General features: G+C 51.6%; 1 protein-coding gene across 3 annotated transcripts; it reads right to left on the bottom strand.

Moving 5' to 3' along the window:
• Positions 1 to 1580: 1580 nt before the first annotated feature.
• Positions 1581 to 19705, bottom strand: Otub2 (OTU deubiquitinase, ubiquitin aldehyde binding 2). Of its 3 annotated transcripts, XM_021226179.2 has the most exons (7): positions 19468 to 19705; positions 14171 to 14473; positions 8168 to 8263; positions 6812 to 6930; positions 5218 to 5302; positions 4659 to 4853; positions 1581 to 3913 (listed from the first exon to the last, which is right to left on the bottom strand). In XM_021226179.2, the coding sequence occupies exons 1-7, from the start codon at positions 19468 to 19470 to the stop codon at positions 3707 to 3709; spliced, it is 1008 nt and encodes a 335-aa protein (XP_021081838.1). In that variant the 5' UTR covers positions 19471 to 19705; the 3' UTR covers positions 1581 to 3706. The 3 variants fall into 3 exon arrangements, with proteins under 3 accessions (XP_021081838.1, XP_005068426.1, XP_021081839.1); XM_005068369.4 differs by lacking the exon at positions 14171 to 14473 and having other exon boundaries at positions 19468 to 19678; XM_021226180.1 differs by lacking the exons at positions 14171 to 14473; positions 19468 to 19705 and adding an exon at positions 19248 to 19391.
• Positions 19706 to 20721: the final 1016 nt, after the last annotated feature.

Here is a 20721-nt window from a genome sequence, read left to right on the forward strand (position 1 = left end):
CATGAGGCACTATGTCACAATACTGTAGGGTCTTTAGTATATGTCCCTTTCCTTCCTTAGTATATGTCCCTTTTCTTCTTTAGTATATGTCCACAGCAGTATAATACCAACTCCTTTCTGTGTCACAATATTGTCTGCTTTCTTATCTAAGCCACCCTGGAAAGTGTATAGGGAAGGGCTTGCTGTCCTTGGACCACCCTCAGGTCCCAAGGGTGTATCAGTCACAAGTCTGTAGGATAGAAATAGAGACCACGGGATCTGTCCCAGGCTCCTGGTCATGAGTCCATGCATTGTCTTTTATCCTAGCCTTTTTATAAAACAGACTTGTCAGCCTGAACTGTCCTGTGTCATTCCTGGAGGGCTGTGCGTGCTATGAGCAGCTCAGTGCTCTTGCTACCTGCCTCGTGGTGCTGGCCGAGCTCCACGGGTGCTGGCCTCCAGTCCTAGTGTAAGTACACTGTAGGAGCTGTGACCCTGCTGCCCAGCTCATGGTCTTCCTGGCTGAGTAACCACCACTGTCAGACCTTGGGGAAGCATAGCTCAGCCTGGACTTTGAGACAGTTCATGGGCATGGTTCGGATGTTTGGGGTCCTGTGGATTTTAGTACATAGATATGCCTAAATATCCTGCTATCTAAGAAACACAGTCTCTCTCAACTCTTAGCAAGGTTGAAAGGTGACCATGGGACTCCCTTTTTACTTTGAGCCTAAACTGGATTCTGGTGTCGCTGTTGACTGAATACCTGACATTAAGATACTTTTTAACCCCTGAAGTACTAGAGATTGAGGCCGTGTGCTAGGCAAGCACTCTAACACTGAGTTATCTGTATCCCTAAACATACATACATAGTATGTGATTGGGGGGGTGCTACTCACTCATGGAGACAATTGGTTCTCTCCTTCCACCTTTATGTGGGTTCTGGGGATCTAGCTCAGGTTGTTAGGTGATAGTAAGTGCTTACGCCCATTGAGCCTTCTGCTGACTACTTAGTTTGAATAGTTTCACTGTTTAGGCAGGCTTAGAACTGGGACTCCCTCTTGCCTCAGCATCCTCATCAGCAAGGATTATAGATCTGTACTGGTCATGACTATTAGGAACTTTTATTGCTTTGAATTCTCATTTGACTATCTTTGAAGTCATGGTGTATCTTAACATCCCACCCTTTTTTTGTAGTTGAGAAAGTAGACATTTAGTGGTAAATAGCCAGATGAGAGTTGGTAACTTGGGGCACTTTCCATCTGAGTGAGTTCTACTATTCTGACCCAGCACCTCCAGGTCGGTCCCTTCCCGTGACCGCACTGTCTACTTCTGACCTGGCTAAAAGGACAAAGCAAACAAAGATCGCCCAGTGGCCTCCACTCTCCAATGATGCTGTGAGATGTCAGTGGAGTTGGTAAGCAGACTCCGAGCTCTGCACACCCTTGATAGGATGGGGCCAGTGTGCAAAGCCCATCTGTCCACTGGTGTGCCGAGGCTTTAGTCAACACAGCTTCCTGCCTCCTTCCCAGCACAGTCCACTCATGAGTGGCCTGTGAGAAGGTGTCATTACGTAACCACTAACCAACATTAACAGGCCAGGCTGAAAGTTGTTATAGAAACTTTTAATGCTACGAAGATGTTTTCATCTAAAGGAAGATGTAGGGCTTGGCTTGGGCACTCACTGAACCCCAAGCCCCGTTGTCCCAGGCTGGCTGTATACTTGGCTCTTAGACCTGTCGCATTGTTCCCTGTGGTTCATACTTAGACCATTCACTTCTGAGGCAGGCTTCTCTGATTCCAAAGTCTGAAGTGAAGTGGCTTGGCCAAGCTCATTCAGTTGAGAACTGAAATTGGGCAGCTGGCCCCAGCAGAGTTGCGTCTGTTTCAGGAGGACATCAGAGCAGGTACACTGCTCTGTTTCTATCCCTACTAGTTGTCCCCTCTGGGCAAGTGAGGCATGCACAAGCATTCACAAGGGTGACCTCTTAAGCCCCTGTACTTGCAGTGCTTTGTCTAGAAAGAGGGGTTGTAGGGTGCAGGAGTCATTCAGAAAGTGGGCGTGGTAGCATGACTTGTTGCTGTAGCCTAACCAGGGAACCCAAGTCCCCATTGTCCTGTCCCCAGACCCTTCTAACCTCCTCGGAGCAGCCCATTCAGCCTACAAGTGAAGAATAGTCTGGCTGAAGATAGTCACGGAAATCAGTGCCTGCTCTTCCGGGGTACTTGTCATAGACCACAACACTCTTAGCCAGATCAGGGTGGGACACTTAACAAATCCAAAGATGAAGGCTACATTTATACTCCTGTGTCAGTGACAGACTCACTTAGCTGGGGCCCTTGGATCTAAATGTTGGCCTTGGTTCCCACACTGCCCAGACATCTGGGTGCTTTTGGCTTATACCAAGCAAAAGAAAAGATACAGATCTGAGATTTGTTTAAGACTCAGATCCTTCTGGTTCTGTGTGCAGACTGTCAGCAGACCCTCACAGTAGCACCACAAGTCTTAAGCCCTGCAGAATGAAACATGAGGGGAGCCTTGCCCCCAAGGAAGGGTACCAATGGTAGTTCTATGGCTATCCTACAGAGCAAGGCAAGGCTAGCTAGTGCCTCAGCCCAGCTGGAGGCTGATTTTCCCAGTGTCCTCGGGTGGACTCCTGAAGCTCTTGAGGCAGCAAGGTGAGTGAGGAGGCTGTTAAGGGGCACGTGCCGACGAATAGGCTACTGCCAGCATTGGGAACTTTCGTTCCTGCTGCCAACTTGTATGGCTTGTCTGTTCTTTTATGCCTAGCTGCCTACCAAGCTGGGCTGGGGAAAACTGAAGAACCTTGCAGACTCTGTGCTCTGCCCTCCCTGTTTCCATGCTGCACACACCCCTACCCAGCTGACTACCTAGACCCCACTTCTAGAATTCACTGGGGATGAGGAGCTGATGCAGCTCCCCGGTCCCAGACAAGAACACACTGACTCAGGTACAGGCCCTCGGCTTTGTCAAGCCTTATCCAGGTGGGGCTGACAGCGGAACTCCGAAGGGCCTGTCCTCCAAAGTCAGGAGTCGTGGCCCTGAGGCAGAAGGACCTCACAACCTGAGCTTCATGCCGAAGGCTAAAACCCTTTTCTGGACTTTGGTATAAAAGTCTCTCTCACGTTCTCTCTCTCATGGTCTCTCTCTCCACCCCTCTCCCTCCCCCCCTAAATGGATGGGAAAGCACAGCCATCATGAATGAAACTCCACACAAGCCCCTCACATTCATCAGACATTGTCTACCATTATACACCCAACATACATAGCAGGGCTGGACTCTTCATGGGTCTGGTGAGTCACCTGAGTGTGACAGCTGACCTGAGCTTTTTTTCCCGTATGAAGGCCACTGTCCCTGGTGAGGACACACCAGATTTCCTCATTTTCACACAGCGGCATGTCAACACTGCCAGGAACCTCTTCCGGATAAATAAATAGGTCCAACGAGGTTCTTACAGTAGATGGATACATAGATAGAGTTCCTGGCTTTCTGGTCCAGAGTTAGCAGGCATTACATCATCTATCAAAATAAATACTAAAATTCCTATTAAGTCATGACAGTCCATAGTGGGCACAGGTCTCAGTTCAGTGGCTTTACCCAAAAGGCTGTATGTTTCTAGTTGTCTAAATCAATTAAAAAATCGCCAAGGCCGAATGTCCCATTCAGAATGCAGTCCATTAGATTACAGGCTCCAGAATGGCCTAAAATTAGTGTTTTTCAGCTGCGTAAAGGATGTTGTAGTGGGATGTTTTATAGAGCAGATAAACAGAAGGGGTGGCAGCCTCAGGGAACACGTGGTGGTTCAGAGCGGTGTCCATCTCGTCCACATACTCCACCTGCAGAGCAATGTTCAGTGCCTGCGACAGGGCTGTGATCTGGACGTGGTCACACTCCATGGCCATGGGCTCCACTTCCTACAATGCCAGAGTGAAACACTTAGGAGGGAGGGAAGGGTGAGTGAAGCCCTTGGCCCTCAGGATCATGGTCACCTGTGCTGGGGGGGGGGGAGGTTCTTCCCAAGCACACGTGAGCCCAAGTGCTGATACCCACCTGTCATGGAAGCAACACAGCCAGAGACTACAGGGCTTGCAGAAAATGAACCTGAACCATTTTTAGTCCAGACCCTTTAAGGAATGTGCAAAAGGGGAGGAACCTTTCAGGCTAGCAGCAGAACTCAGAACGAAAAGGACCTTGCCCTCAAAGGCTTCCAAGTATTAGTGGGTGAGTCCTAATGCTGCAGACACAACAGGGAGGCAGAGATGGTGGCAGGTACCTCAGAGAGGCCAGCTGCTCTTGTGCCTATTGGTAGTGCCGTCCAACTTAGGGCCCAGTACCTCCTAATTAAAAAAACCCAAATAGCTATAACTGTCCACTTGTTTACATGTGGGCCTCTCCTTCTAAACAAAAGCCCATCTTAGGGTTAATGTGACAGGAGCTGCCACTCTGCTGCTGCTTACCAGCAGAGCAGTCCCAAGTCCTGAGATTCCAGATAGGAGATTCCCATGGGAATGCAATTGCTTGCTCAAGCCTTGGCGCTCAGGCCACTCATGGAGGATGCCTCCAGGTGCAAACCTTGCTAGTTGACATTGCAGGGTCCTGGCATGTGTAAGAGACAGGCAAAGCCAAGCCCAGGCTGGGGCTACGACCCTAGGGACATACGTGAGTGCAGAAGTCTTTGATGTCCATCTCCTCGTCAATGAAATGCCGGAAGAAGTCAGCTCGGTTCCTAATGAAGGCTGATGTGAGCAGGCGCAAGAACTGCACGATCCGGTCCGAGCAGCTCTGGTCATTGAACACTTTCAGCAGGCTGGACACCGAGCCGTCCTTCTCCACCAGCTCTACCACACTGTAAAACTTCACGCTGCCACCATCAGAACAGACCCCAGCAAGCACCTGTCCCCCGCCCCACGGCCCCCTCAGAGCTCATTCTGAGATTGCAAGCCGTAGTGTTGGAGCGCAGAGGCACATCTAGGGGCCCAGCATCAAGTCTCCTCCACCATACATGCGCTCGGAATGGCAGGACGACGCTGACAGTCCTCCAGACCGAGGTCCCCTCCACCCACATGTCCCCAACAAGCAGGACATGGCCGTGCTCCAGCCCCAGGTAGGAGGACTAAGAACAAAACTGCACAGCTCTGGGTGGACTGAAGACCTCCATCCTGCCTGCTCCTGTCTGCTCTGCCCTTGTGGAAGGCCAGTGTGGCTCAGGTGAACTCACAGCATTAAAGAAGTTTCTGAACTTGTGTTCCTCAAAGCCGGCAGCCAGAAGGTCATTTGGGGTCTGTAGCACACGCTCTTTGAACCTAGAGGGGAGGAGACCTGATGTTTACCTGACGGTCGCAGGGGGAACACTTACTTGGTGTTGCTGTGACCGGCAACTGTCCAGTCCATACCAGCCTCGTGACATTTCAAAGCACTCCACATGTAGCCATGATGACCTGCTGCCCTCCTTGCTGTAGATGACTCCATTTCTCAGATGAAGAAACTGAGGCAGTCACGGCCTACTCCCTGGACATGGTAATTCCCTTTCAAAGGCTCCTGTCCCTGTGGCTGCACTTCTCATTATCTGCTCTGGTTATGTCCAGCTCTTTGCATTTTCCCCCCCTCCCTTAAGCTAATGGCCTGGTACTTAAAGAATTAGCATCCCTTACTAAAATCCAAATGGTGTAAGGGTACACAGAAATAAAGCGTACTGAAAACCAAGAATGGGGCTGGGGAGCGGACTCCGTATTAAGAACATATTTTTGCAGAGGATCCTGGTTTGATTCCCAGCACAAATTCACAACCGTCCATAACGCCAGATCCAGGAGAGCAAATGCCCCCTTCTGGCACTGAGGACACGTGGGACACAATACATGCCTGCAGGCAAAACACCCAATAAAATAAATAAATCTAATTTTAAAACTAAAAAATAAAACCACTCAAAGCTCAGTGTCCTGTTTAGTACTCGCTGCTTCTAAGTGGCTGGGGAGTATTACGTGAGGTGAGGTGAGAACGCCATGGATCCCAGAGTGCATTTCTTTCTGTCCCTCAGATCTCAGTTCTGGTTGTTATGTGGAGTAGCTAGAAACCAGTCCTCACAACAGCTTGCACCAGTCAGGTCAGGCCTCCCTGACCCAAGCCCAGCCCCAAGGCTTCTGCTCCCACTCTGATGCATAGAGCATAGCCCCCTCCTGCCACAGGGCCCTAGTGGGCGTGGTGAGGAGTCTGCCCAGACCACCGTGTAAAGCAGCTCTTCATTAACTTCAGGACCAGCCTGGCACTGGGCTGCACTCACTATCAGGATAAAGGGCCGGCCAAATGGCTTGGTAAAAGCAGCTGCCCATCAATGCAGTGGAAGGAAAGGCTGTGTGCCCTGCTCACATGCTCGCTCTCCTCTCTCTCCTCTCTCTCTCACACACACACTCGCACACACAACCGAGGCCAGCAGGAACATGCTTCTTCCTTTTGTCTTTTTTTCCTTCTTTCTTTTTCCTTTCTCTTTCCTCCCTCCTCCTCCTGTTACACCATCTTACTGTATGTGTACCTCCACACCTCCTCTTATCTTTTTTTTACAGTAAATACCAAGTGGCTACCCAGTGTTGGTGAGCCATGCCTTCAGGCAGTGCTGAGGGAAATACCAGACAAGCTATTGACCCCTTCCCTCAGCCTTTGGGCTGCCATCAACACTATGACAGTGGCCAGCTAGGTTTCCTGGCATGCTCTGCCTCTACCAGGCAGCTCTCGGTGCCACCCCCCTCCCCCCACACACCCTGGTCCAGGGCAGATGCAGCCCAGAGAAACAGAAGTGTGTCTACACAGGCCCCACTCACTTGAGGATCTCTCGGCTCTTGCCCAGCAAAGACTCCAGGTAGGAATAGCCCAAGGCCCTGTAGAAACAGTTCCCATCCCCTTTGGTCTTTCGGATTGAGGTAAATCTTTTGCTGAGTTCCTAAGGGGAGAAGAGGACGCGTGAACCTCAGCGGTGGCGGCAGTGGTGTGTGCCAGCCACTGGCCTGGCCGTAGCTCCCTCCCTTCAGCGCCCCCACCCTCATCCAATACACAGACACAGACTGGAATGTGAGACACACAGCGTCAGTCAGCCCCCTGGCACTGGGCAGCCCTCAGTCAGGGAAGGTGGCAAAATGAGACCATGAGCTGGGTTAGAGACATGGACTCCAGACTCCCGACAATCGGGAAGGCTTCCTGGAGGAAGCTGGCAGCTGAATGTGGTATGTGTGTGGCAGGGAGACTGCAGAGCACTCAACAGCACCAGAAGTGCTGTAAATGTTTCTCAACCTTGTCAGGAGTGGCATGCCACCCACCCTTTCAGTCCTGCTCCCAGCATCCCTCTGAAGTGGCCTAGAGCGCCTCTGTCTTGTAGAACAGTAGTCAGGGTTTTGCAGGTAGTCTGGTTTTCAAAGGACTGCAAAGCCCCAGCAACAAGAAGGCATAGGGCTTCTCTGGGTCACCTGAAGAGGCTGGTCGGGGACAGTGTCCCCCTTAGCTTCTGGGAGGCTAAGTGAACACAGAGTTGACTTGTCCTCAACCCAGAGTCCTGCTGGATGTGCTTCCTGTGGTCACATGCAGACCTCAGGAGACCAGGGTCACCCTGAGCTGCCCACTTCCTCCTGCCTCAGGAGGCTCTCATAGGAAGAAATGGCCCTGGCACTGTGCTGTGTCTGCGGGGTCTGCAGGAGGGGTCCACAAGACTGCAGAGCAGCGTCATCCAAGACCTAGCCATCTGCCATGTGCACCACAGACTGGGGATCTCGCTTCTTCATCCTCTGTGTCCCTGGGAGTGACCCTGCAGCTTCTCAGCGATGGCCCTGTCCTGAGAGGTCCCTAGTATAACAGTGATGAGATCAGACCCAGCTCGGCAGTTCAGAAGCTATGTGGCCTCCATTGTCAAGTGGGGATAACAAATATTTGCCACACAGAATCATAAAAAAAGACTCAAGCAAGTCAGTCCAGCACTTAGTACAGTGCTTAGCTTTAAAATGTGTGGTTTCCCATAGGGAAAGGATCTCTTTCTGAGGTAAATACCCAATGCCCCAGTGGTCTACAGGTGTTTCAGTTTGCCCAGGAACCTGGACTGAGCTCCATGCCTTCCATAAGCTGCCCCCTCCTTTACTCCCAACCTCCACCCCTTCTGTTTAGGCTCATGGTCTGTCTGCCCTCCGCCCCACCTGAATTTTCCTCTGGTAAATCCTGTTTTCCGGATGGTCCCGAAGAATGGATAGGATGTCACATTTTTCTGATATTAGGTTGAAAGATGTTTCACTCTGAAAGAGAAAGAAGAAACAATAAGCCGGCCTCAAAAACACCATGGGGCTCTTGGAACTGATAGTCTCCAAACAACCAGTTACACGGCCCAGAACATGTTCCCCTCCACTAGGAAGGGATGTGTGAGCATGTGACCAGCATCCTAGGGGCCTGCCTGGATTGTCCTGGTCCCAGGGTAGGGACAAGCAGGACTGGCACTGTCATCAAGTATCCTGGTTATAAAGAACTGACCTTATAATTTTAATACCTCAGACTTAATATGCTGGAGTATGTTTCCACCTCATTCATTCATTCATTCACTTATTCATTCTTCCCTTTATTCCCCCCTCCCCAATTCCTGAACATGCATCCTGTGTCAAGTCTGGCATCACATGCTCCCAATAAAGGGGTATTCCCATCGCTACAAGAAATCCAGTAAACCTACAGGGTAAAGGTTAGCTGTGAGGTGACCCCATCGCTACACAAAATCCAGTAAACCTACAGGGTAAGGGTTAGCTGTGAGGTGACCCCATGTGGCACTGGAAGGTGTATGACCTGAGTTTACACGAGGGCTGGGGCAAGGGGAACATCTTTGCACACCGCCTACTGGTTTTGCCCAGCTCTGGCCAAGGCCAGAACCAAGCCTGAGCATGTGCCTGTGGGGAACCAGGGTCTCCAAGCCCTGGAAGGATTCAGCAAGCAGGGTAGAGACACTGCCGAGGATGCCACCGATCTAGGAGGGCAGTTAGTTCCCCGCCCGTGCCTTTTCACCAGGCCTGGGGTGAGAGTGCTCAGGGGGCGGGGCTCAGCCAAGGGCCAAGCGCTGTTGCCACCAGCCGACCCCCGGGAACACTGCTGTCTGCAGAGTGAAATAGAAAGGCTGGGCTGGGCAGATGGCTCAGATTGCTGACCACCTGAGACTGACCCCAGGATCTCACATGGTTGAGGAGACAAGTTGTCCTCTGACTTGTGCCAGTGGTATGTGCATGTGTGTGCATACACACTGGAGTGCCCATGGGCGCGCGCACACATATACACACACACACACACACACACACACACAGATTGTTCTTTAAAGTGTTGTTTGACCCACATAAAGAGTTTCCATCTAATAATAAGGTTCTGTAGCTGGTGATATGGCTCAGTAGATAAACTACTTTCCTTGGTAGTACGAGGTCCAGAGTTCAGGTCCCCAGTATACACATTCGGGCTAAATGGGCAACCCGTAATCCCAGCTATCAGGAGGTTGGTACAGGGCATCCTTGGGACAATCTGATTAGCTAGAGGGCCCAAACTTGCATGTCCTCAGCCCATAAAAGTTTACTGGAGCTTCTGGGAAAGGTTTGGTGTGGGATAAAAAGAGCAGAGATGCTGACGCAATGGCTGCTTTACAGCAGCCATCCTGTGACCAGAGGTTGAAAGCTAACATGAGGATGGTTTGAGGATCCACTGCTACCCTCAGCCCTACGATGTGTGAAACGGTGACAGGTGCCATTACTGGGCACCTGCTATGTGCCGAGCACTGAACAGAGGCTGGTATATCCTCATTATCTTAGTTATTACAACACACTTGTGAGGTGACCATTAAGGTCAGGTGGTTGGAGCTAGGATGTGATTAATGCAGCGCAGTGTGAAGTTCAAACACACCAGAGTGCCAGACCACAGCCCAGACTCCAGAGCCCAAAGGACTCCTCTGCCAGACCACAAACGAATGTCCTGTCCAGGGCAGCATTGGGCCATCTTACCCAGAGGCTATGCAGCCCCCCAGAGATCCTGTAGGAGTTCAGTGTCTCCAAGAGCCTTGCCAGTCTGGGATACATACTGCAGGGTATCAAGGAACAGTTCCTAAGTGACACTATGCGCAGCCATTAAAAGGAGTCAGCAGGCTGGGGGTGTGGCTCAACAGTGGAGAATTTGCCTGGCACACGTGCAAGGCCCTGGGTTCGTCCCAGCTCTGCACACAAGAAAGCAAAGCCCACCACTGCAGGGGTGAGTCAGCCTCCACGCCACCTCCTTCGAGTCTTCTGCCTGTGCCAAAAAGATACCAGCTTCTTCCTCGTGCCCTTTCCAGTTCCTAGTCTCTCTCAAAGATCCACACACCTCTGGCTTGCAGCTTGAGATGGCTCCGTTTCATTCACAAGTTTTAAAAACCTTAGGCCAAGCCAACTTTGTTGACACTATGTGTGTAACTATAACACTGAGTATGGTGGCAAAAATGTACATAATGTGAAACATACCATTTTAGCCATTTTTATGTACACAGTTCTGTAGCCTTAAGTATTCCCCACTCCCCCCCCACCCCCATCTTTGGAAACCATGTCTCTACTTTCTGTCTTAGTGAATCAGACTAGAGATGAGATATTTTTCTATTTTAATAGATTTAGAAAAACATTTATATACATATTATACTACAGATACTATGAGATAATTTTTAACTTTACTCAATACTATTTAAAAACCAGCCATAGCTGGATATGGTGGCACATGCCTGTAATCCTAGCGTCCAAGAGGCTGAGGCAGGGGATGGTGAAATTGAAGCTAGCATAGACTGTGAGACTGTCTAGGGGAAGGAGGGAGGGAAGGAGGGAGGGAGGGAGGGAGGGAGGGAGAGAGGGAGGAAGGAAGGCAGGTTGGTTGACTTCTAGGCTCCCAAGTGTATACATGGGCACCCTAGTGACAAGCAGGTTTCTACCCTGGCATTTCAAGTCCCTAAAACACCTCCAGAATGACCCAAGTCTCCACCCAAACCCACCAACATTCTGGGTGAGACAAGCCTCAACTCCAGGAAGATCCTAAGGGCAGTATCGGTTTACTAGTCCAGGAATCTGGAACAATGCTCAGTTTTTGACCTTGGCTGACTTTAACCGGTGTTTGCTTTTAAACCCTGGCTGAAGAATTCCAGGTTGTTATGGTGAAAAGGGAAACAGACAGGGCACGCTGGACTGTCCTGTCAGACCTAACCAGGCAAGACACTGGCTCTTTAATTGCTGGTTTGCAAATAGATGCTAATTAATTAGCTAGGCAGGCATCGCCCACACTTGCCAACAGTTCCAGCGGTGAGGTGAGGCTACTGAGCAGCTCCACAGCCAGGCCTCAGCGCACTCCTCTGCCTACAAGCCCCAGCTACCCACCAGCCATCCTATCAGTACATCTGAGCATGCACACATCCAGGCCCAGCAGGCTGTCATCTTCCCCTAGGCAGGCAGTTTGGGCAGGGCTGACTCACCAACCAGGCCCCCAAGCCATCACTCACCACACAGCCTGACCTCAAGACACCCAGAAGAGCAGGAAAATCCAGCCTCACCTGACAACAGCAGGTTCAGAGCCCAACCTCTCCTCCGGAAGGCTCAAGTCTTTGCCAGAGGCCACCAGGGCTTGATCCCTGGTCCTACCTGCTGACCTGGAGTCCCAATGACACTATAAGTGTACCTGGGGGCTGGGACGGTGGCTGAGTGGGCAGTGAACTTACTGCTTAAGCATAAGGGCCTGAGTGCTGTGACCCAGCTCCCATGTAAAAAGCCACGCCCCTGTGACCTCAGCAAGGGAAGGGGCATTTAGAGACACTCAGATCTCCAGAGTTTGGTGACTCGCCACTATATCTAATCAGTGAGCTCCAGGTTCAATGAGGAGACCCGGTCTCGAAAACTCAGGAGGCAGAGGCAGGCGGATCTCTGTGGGTTCAGACCAGCCTGGTCTACAAGAGCTAGTTCCAGAACAGTCTCCAAAGTCACAGAGAAACCCTGTCTCGAAAAACCAAAAAAAAAAAAAAAAAAAAAAAAACCCAACAACAACCAAACAAAAAACTAGAGGGGCCGGGGAGAGGGCTCAGTAACTAAGTGCTTGCTACACAAGAGTGAGGAGTGGAGTCCCATCCCCAGAACCCACTTAAGATTTGGGCAGTGTGGCAACTACCTGTAATCTCAGCACTCAGGAACAAACTGACTAGCTAGACTACCTGGAATTGACAAACTCCAGGCTCAGGAAGAGATCTTCCCTAAATACATGGTGACTGAGGAAACCACCCAGCGTCAACGTCCAGCATCTGTATGTACTACATATGTGCATACCAATCCATGTGCACATGTGCTCACACGTATGAAGCAGGTTCACATGCACACTACACACATGTGCACATGTTAAAAAATTAATAAAGGAAGGTGTCTGATGTCAATCTCTGGCCTCCATATACATGTACACAGGCGCAATATGCCAACACATGCACAGGCATACATCACATACATATACCTAAAAAAAAGTCTCTCATTTTATCTCTATAGATGAGTATATATTATATGCATATGTATCTATACATATACAAACACACACACACATATGTATGGATGGACACACCTGTGGAATGTCCACAAGCCCATTTTTGATGAGGTGAGTTAAGCCAAAGATCACTGAAACGGGGGGGGGCGGGACACGGGACAGGACATGACGGGGACACACCTGTCTCCCTGGAGGACGCGTTCCTGCTCTAACACCCGAGGACAATCACGGTGTAACAGAACATGACCACTTTCCTGTTTTGCAGTTGGCACTGAGAAGTTCAGCCTCCTCCATCTAAAGCTGAGCTGGGGACAGGCGGTGATTTTGGGTTGCAGGGGTTTTGTGGACTCTGCTGCTTGCTCTGCAGGCTGTTTCCCTGAGTTCAGGAAGGCTGCCTGGGGTTGGGGACATGGGTCAGCGGGTAGGGGCACTATCTGAGTTTGATCCTTGGAACCCGTGTGGTGACTCTGCAGGTTGCCCTCTGACCCCCAACACACTCCGTGGCATGTATACACACACACACACACACACACACACACACACACACACACACACGTTAAAGGTGTCTGACTTCCACAGTGAATGGCTCTCTTTCCTCTCATCTTCCTTCCCATGGTCCCCTTACTGGGGCCTGCACTTCCTCACTCTTGTAAGGACCCTGGTGGTGACCTCACTGCACCTTACTAACTAAGGGTGATGTCTCACTTCAGCCCCTTAACTGAGACACACTTCAGAACCTCTCTGGCCAGGGTAATACGTCCATAGGTGCCAGGGAACAGGATATGACAATTCCTCAGCTAACTACATGACCCATCTCTGTGGGGCCCCAGCCCCTTATCTTAGTTGCTGGCTGTTTTCAGAGCTCCTGAAGCTGCTCCCTGCCTCCCTCAGATAGCATGAACTTACGTAACATATTTTAGCAGCCACCCACCCGATCTCAGTTCCAGCCTCACCTTTCCCTAGGACTCCAGCGTCAAACCACTGGCAACCTCTCAGACATCTATGGGGCTCTTTGAATTCATTTACCCCTTAATTACTCTGTTGCCTCATTTGTCCCCCCAGGCTTCTCGAGCCCCTAGGTTACACCTCACCCCAAGAATATACCCCCAAATCCAGGAGCCCTCCTCCACTGTCCCCACCCTGCTCTACCTGTTCCTGGGTCTGGCCCAAGAGCCCTCTCCATCTCCCACAAGGATATGATGCAATGCACTCTACCCGGGGACCTCCAGGCCTCCACCCCTAATTGGCCCCACGTTGTCCACAAGCAGACAGTGCAGGTTGCTTAACAGGCAGGGCCTTCCCTCAGTATTCTCTGCTAGGCTTGATGCTTGTTCCCCCAACACTGCTCAGTGTAACTGCCAATGTCACAGTATCAAAAGGCAGTGTCTACCTTCAGGGACTGGACTAACGCCAGCCATGGATCGTATCCAGTGTTGACTCAGTTTCTCTAGCCCCTTTCGGCCAAACCATGGTGGAAATAAAGCAAGAAGCTCCTGGCCAGAGACTGGGACCTCATCTTAGGACATCCCAGCCTCTCAAGCTGTGAGCCTGATAAGGCTGTTTGCTATAAACGGCCCAGTGATAACCCACTACAGCAACACAACCAGGCTAAGGCATCGCCAGGAACCAGGAGCACGAGCTGCCATGACAAATACCTGAAGGCATGAAGGGGAGTGGGCACTGCTGGGACTCTTCCCAGGTGAATGCTGGAGAAGCCGGTTGAAGCTGGGAACAGACCACGGAGGGCGATTCGGTTTGTGCAAGACAAAGCAGAGGGAAGGGAAAGCAAGAGTCTTCGAGGACTTTGTGTGAGAACGCCGGCAGGAACCGGCACAGAAAAGACCGTGAGGATGTAGCCTCGGATGGCAGTGAGGGATGAAGTACTGGAGACTGCTGGAAGGAAGGGCCGCGTCCTCCAGTGGCAAAGAACTTGGCTGCAGGGTGTCCTTGCTCCAGGGCTAAATGGGAAAACAGAACTTAAGAAAATGAACTACAACACCAGGAAGGACCCGGTGTTGTAATTTAAGAAGAGCGGCACACAGGAGAAAGACGACATGCAACAGGGTGCAAGCAGAGGGTTTTTTTTTTTTTTTTTTGCTTGTTTTGCTAGGGAAAGGGATCATAAAAAGTGGAAAGAGAAGGGGGGGGAGACTGGCCTCTGAGACAGGAGCAGTAAGAGAGAGGAACGAGGAGCAACAATAGAGGGGAGAGAGAGAGAGAAGGATGGGAGAGGGCAGGGCAATTTTAAAAGGAAACAAATATGCACAGGTGGTGTTCTTAGTGGCTGCAGCTGAGGGTGTATCCTGTCAGAACCCCAAGGACGGGCCAGCACAGACAGATGCCCGAGTTCTGACACCTGGGATGGCGGGACCTCAAGCGGCGTCATTGGGGCTGTGGTGTGGCTTCTTGTAACGCCATCTACTAAAATGCGAGAGGAGAGGAATGCTGTAAAGATGGGAGTATAAGGAAGAGGATGGACGTCTTGGAAAACTCACAGCTGACCATGCAAAAGGGAGAAATGTCATCCGCATACCAAAGGTGTGGCCCAGCAGCTGGCCACTCGCTGAAGAAATTAGGAAAGAAGGGAGCTAAGTGCCACTCGGGGAGACAGCAGGTAGAAGGCCCCCCAAACACAGCAGAGATCTTGGAGGCGGGCTATTCCTAGAGGGCACGTTTCCATCAGGACGGCACATCTCCTGTATGGCCAGCTGTGGCAGGGCACAGGGAGGGCTGCAACTCTAGTGGCCAAAGCCGTGGCCTTGGCAGAGTCCTCACGGCTGGCCCTGAGGCCTGCAGAATGTCAGAGCTTGGGGTGCAGTGCACAGTGCGGGGGCCCAGAGCGACCAGGCAGAGTCCCTACTAGGGTGATGCCCACAGCAGAGAAGGCCATGCGGATGTAGTATGGCTGTCATGAGCTGTTGCCTACATTGAGCGCAGTGAATCCCTGGGGTGGGCAGTTCCAAGAGCCACCCAAGTGGCACGGAGGCAGCACAGAGCCAAAGACTGTTCTGGAAGCAGAGGACCTAACTCGGTTTGCTGACTTGGGTGCTGGACTCACATAGGAGGACTTCTGCCTTACTTCAGGCCGACTCCCCACTCTGGGAATGAGAATGTCTGTCTCAGGCCTGCCCCCCATGACACTTGGGTGACAGGCCCTCAGCCGGCAGGATGTGTCAGGACCCTGGCCTGGGTCTCACCTCTGCCTGGCTCGCCTGTAATGGCCCTGGCCTCTGGACACTTGATTGCGCTGTAATAAGGGAAGACTCTGGGGACTGCCAGGATAGAATGAATGCATTTTGTATGTGAAGAGAACAGGAGATGAGGGAGGGGGGAGAAAGCTACTGTTTGAATGTCCCCTCTAAACCAAGCTGCAATTAAACTGCCAATGTGACAGTTTTCCAGAGGTCACTAAGTCTGGGGACTCCCCTGTCATAAAAGGATTAGTACCACAGGGAGGGGCATTCTCCCTACCATGTTGTGACACAGCAAGAAGATGTGTGGGCCCTCACCAGAGGCCAGTGCCTTGATGATGGCCTAACCCCGCCACCTGCAGAAGCAGAAGCCAATAAATGTCCGGCCATGATAAATCACCCAGTCTATGACATTGTTGTGGCAGTGTGAAACCTCTTCAAGCCCTCCACTGGCTTGTCTGCTCAATCTTTGTCAACCTCCCATCTGGCCCTTGTACACCAAGGGTCTCCAGCCACAGTGGCTGCCCCGCCCTCCAACAGGACACATGCTTCTTCCTGGGTGACTCTCTGCCTCTTTAGAGGACTTGGGAGATGCCACCTCTGCAGAGACGCCTCCCCCCATCCAATGCCAGCCCCACAAAGGTAGGGACTCATCATCTGTCACGGCTGGATCTCCACTTCCTGGAATGCTGGAATGTGTTCTAAAGACATATCCCGGGGTGCTGCAAGAGGGATTGTTGAAGCCCTGGCTCCAGGCCTCAGAATGCAATTTTACTTTGGAATCTGGTCACGGCTGATATAATTAGTTAGGATGAGGTCACAATGGAGCAGGGTGGGTCACCAGTCCCATGACAGATTTCCTTATTAAAAGAGGAGTGCAAACGCATGTATAGGGGAGAGCCATCTGCAGATGGGTTCCAGTGTCACCAGTCAGAGCCACTCCTGGAAGTTTGAGGAAGCCAGGGATAGAACATTCCCAGACACCTTCAGAGGGTGTGTGCCCTTGCCTGCACCGTCAGCGGGGACTTCAGCCTCCAGACTCACCAGCAAACAAGTCCCGTGCCTATGGCTCTATCCTGCTGGAGAGCTGTGCCGCAGTAACCTGGTGGGCACACGGAATGAACAAGCCTGCCTCTCACTCCAGCTGGCCACCCACGACCCAGCATCAGAGAGAGAGAGCCAGAAACCGTTTCATATTCATCAAAAATGTTACAGTTCCCTCATGTGAACACAACCAAAACTCTGCTGCCCAGCATGCAAAGCTCTGTACAGAACACTCAGATCCCGTCCAATTTTCCAGACTTACTACTCTGGGCTCCTCTAGTCTCCCTGCATCTAAATCAGCTGCTTACTCTTCCCATAAAGCCCACTTTTGACCATGTCCCAAGGCCTGTAAGTCTATCATCCTGATACCTGCAAGGTACTCTTTCCCCAATCCTTCGGAATACTTCCCTACAGCCTCCAGGGCCTGGCTTCCCCACCAGTGGAACGTGCCATGCTCCCAAGGTCTCTGTTAGACGCTCAGGTCATGTCAGTAACTCATCGGCTAAGACCTAGCCCACAGACATAAACTCCAGGACAAGGCAGGTATCATGTGTTTCTTACCACTGCCCCATTCTGTTGAATGCCCGACAGAAGAAAGCGATAGGACCCTGTGGTTATGCTTATATCCAACACTCACTCTCAACCCCCAAGAGCAAAAGCACTTGTAGTGAGAGTGACGTATCGCTTGTTATTTGCAGCCCTGACTACCGAGGACTTTGTGCCTTCTGTCTGGGACCCACCTTCAAGCTCAGCCCCTTGACTTTTACATGGAAATAGAGGAAATGCTGTCATTCCAAAGACAGAGTCTCTTCTTCTAGCCCCACACCTGGCAGCCTCAACTAACATTTAACAACATTAATATAAATCAACCATGGGTCCCAGGATGTAGCAAGGTGCCCGACACAAATAGGTGTATAATAAAAATGCCATGTAAACAGTCACTAGCTCTGCCCCTGTGACTCCCAGACAAATGTCCTGTTTGAAGGTTCTTGACTATTATCTCTCCAAGGCACCTAAACTCCCGGGGGGGGGGGGGGAGTTGCTGGGTCCCAGCTGCTGGTCTCCTGGGTTCAGGGCAGATCCAGTTACACAGTAAGGGAGAGAAGTTGAAGTCCCAGCCCCTACTGCCCTGGTGTACTGTCGGCTACCAGCCTCCAGCTTCTGCATGGCTAAAACTATCATTTCAATAGCTCTATTCCCTGGCAGGTGATGCAGAAATGCCCGGACCACTTTTCAGGAGCAGCAGAGCAGGCTATCACCTGGGTACCAAGAGCAAACAGGAAACTGGAACTTGTAGTTTCCCTCCCCCGTTTCTGGGCACACCCCAGTAGGAAGAGGGTTTGGAAGATGCCTGGCTGTCCATCGACCCTCGGCACAGGTTTGACTCAGACCCTAGCCCTGCAGCAACCCAAAATAGTGACCCAAATGTGGGGTGAAGGGCAAGCCCAAAGAACCAGGGACCACACTACCCATCTTCTGGATTCCAAAGGTCCTAATTGAGTACCAGCTCCCTCCCCAAACACACACACAAAACAAAACAGGGTCCTCAGAGCAGCCATTGGGACACTTCAGACTGGAAGTGAGAGACTGGGGGTGTAGTTCCTAAGTCCAGCCTTTTTTTTTTTTTTTTTTTTTTTTTTTTTTTGGTTTTTACGAGACAGGGTTTCTCTGTATTGTTTTGGAGGCTGTCGGTCCAGCCCAGCCTCGAACTCACAGAGACCCGCCTGCCTCTGCCTCCCGAGTGCTGGGATTAAAGGCGTGGGCCACCACCGCCCGTCTTCTAGCCTTATTTTAACATGCATGAAGCCCTGGATTCAAAACCCAGCATCACTAAACAAAACAAAAACAAGCAGGTGTGAGAGCTTGAGCCCAGAGCTATGCGAGCCCAAGCTGACCTGCAGCACTAATAATAGAGTCAGATTCCTTAGAGTCCTTTGCTGGAGGTTGAAAAGTATAGGGCAGCTAACATACTCAATCCCCTGTTGGAGACCTGACCCCATGGCAACCTGGGTGTGGGCTGATGCAACACAGAACACCGGACCAGAGGCTTGGGGTCAAGTCCCAGCTGTCTCGCCATCACAATCCCTACCAGCTTTCTCCCTGCCTGACCTCATTTTCCCCATACCTGCTCAAGCCCGGGGTTTGACCAAGTTTGACCAGCCCAGAGTCTCCTGGGCCTACTCTGCTCAGATGGGAGGTTCTTCTAGATCGTTTTTGCCTGGACTCCTAACTCATTCTTCATACTTTGGGGCCGGCCTCTTCCTGTCCTGACTCCACAGACCTGTTGCCATTAGGAAACGGAGCTTAAGTCCAAGTGGCCCTAAGACTTGCCCGGGTGGTCAGATATGTTGTCCCTGGGGTTGACTTGTTGGGGCAGAGTCGGTCTGTAGTAGCTAAGTTCGCGATGGGTGGACTGCAAGCTGTCCGCAGGAGTACTAAACAAAGAGTGGAGACCATAACCCGGAGGCGCCCCATCCCGCCCCGGCCAGGCACATGCCTCGGGACTTCGAAGAGGCGCCTGGGGGTCACCTGGAGTGGACACGAGGCAGCAGGGCTCGGTCTGGGTTGGATCTCCCGGTTGCAGGTTCCCAAAGGGACAGCGAGGCACACCCCGGGAGCTCAGCATCCCGAGGATGGAAAGGGCAGAGCCTCGCGCCCGACCGCGCGCACGCACACGAGCCCTGGCGGCGCCCCCTCCCCGTCCCGCGACCACTGACCATAGTGACCGGAGCCGTCGGGCCACGTCCCGCTCCAGCGAGAAGGGAGCGGGTGCCACAGGAGGCGCTGGGCGGCTCCGCCGTTGGGTCGGGCGGCGCGGGCCTCGCGGGTGTGGGGCGAGCGCAGAATACACCCGACCGCCCCTCAGACCGGAGCGCAGACCTCCACTGTGTTCCAGCAAGACGCACTCCCCGCGATTGACGTTGGAAGCCTGCAATCAGAAGCCGGGACGCGGGACGTCACAGAAAGTGGGTGGGACTCCACTCGCCTTCAGCCCATGTTTTGGGGCCCCTTTGACAGGAGGCCGCCCCCATTTTAAAGACACAGAGTGCTTTTAACAGGCAAAGGAGTTAGCCTAATCAGGGAAGCCGGTCCTGGTTTGTAAAGACTGAAAGACTTTGCTTTTTGTTTTTTTTTCTTTTTAATTAATTTATTTTTACATTCCAATCCCACTTCCCCCTCCCTCCTCTCCTCCCGCTCCCCCCTCCCATCTGCTCCACGGAGAGGGTAAGGCCTCCCCTAGAAGTCTACTAAGTCTGTCCCATCTAGGTGCGGCAGGACTAAGGCACCTCTCTACTCCCACACCCCTGCAAGACAGAAAGACTTTTAACAAAACTGCAAATTGAAATCTGGAAGATTAGATGTCCCTCATTAATTAATCAAGGAGCTCACACAAGTGTAGTTCTCTCAACATCAGAGGACAGGTGCTTAGGACGCAGGCGTCCAGCCTCATTAAGTTACATTGTCTGCGCCTGTCTAGTTCCTAAATAATATTTTACCTCTTTCCAAGGCATGAATCAGTGGGTTGACAGTCACCCAGGTAATGCTTGCTGAATGAGTGAATGCTCAGGATGGTTGAGCGTGACTGTGGAGTTGTGGGTCTGTGTAGAAGACACAACTGAGCCAGGTGTAGGTGACACACTCTGTGTACAAGCTCATTATTACTGAACATCAAACACATCAAACAAGGAATATTTATCATTCGAAGATTTGTTTGCCAGCCCTTGACCCCCAGCAGAGCTACTACAGGTGTTGTGGGAAGAAGGGTGGTACATGGAATATAACCATTTTAGTAGGCTCTGATACTCAGGTGTTTCTCCTTCACTGTGGTTAAACGTGATCATGTTGGCTGGAAACTGTTTGCTCTTTTCCTGGTCTGGTGAGAGGTGGTCTCACACCCTCATGATACTGGACAGCCAAATCGAGTGGCAGCCCCACTGGAGGAAACAATAAACACATCCTAGTGTGCCATA

Source organism: Mesocricetus auratus, unplaced genomic scaffold (genome assembly GCF_017639785.1).
Source record: "Mesocricetus auratus isolate SY011 unplaced genomic scaffold, BCM_Maur_2.0 Super-Scaffold_15014, whole genome shotgun sequence".
Classification (NCBI taxonomy): domain Eukaryota; kingdom Metazoa; phylum Chordata; class Mammalia; order Rodentia; family Cricetidae; genus Mesocricetus; species Mesocricetus auratus.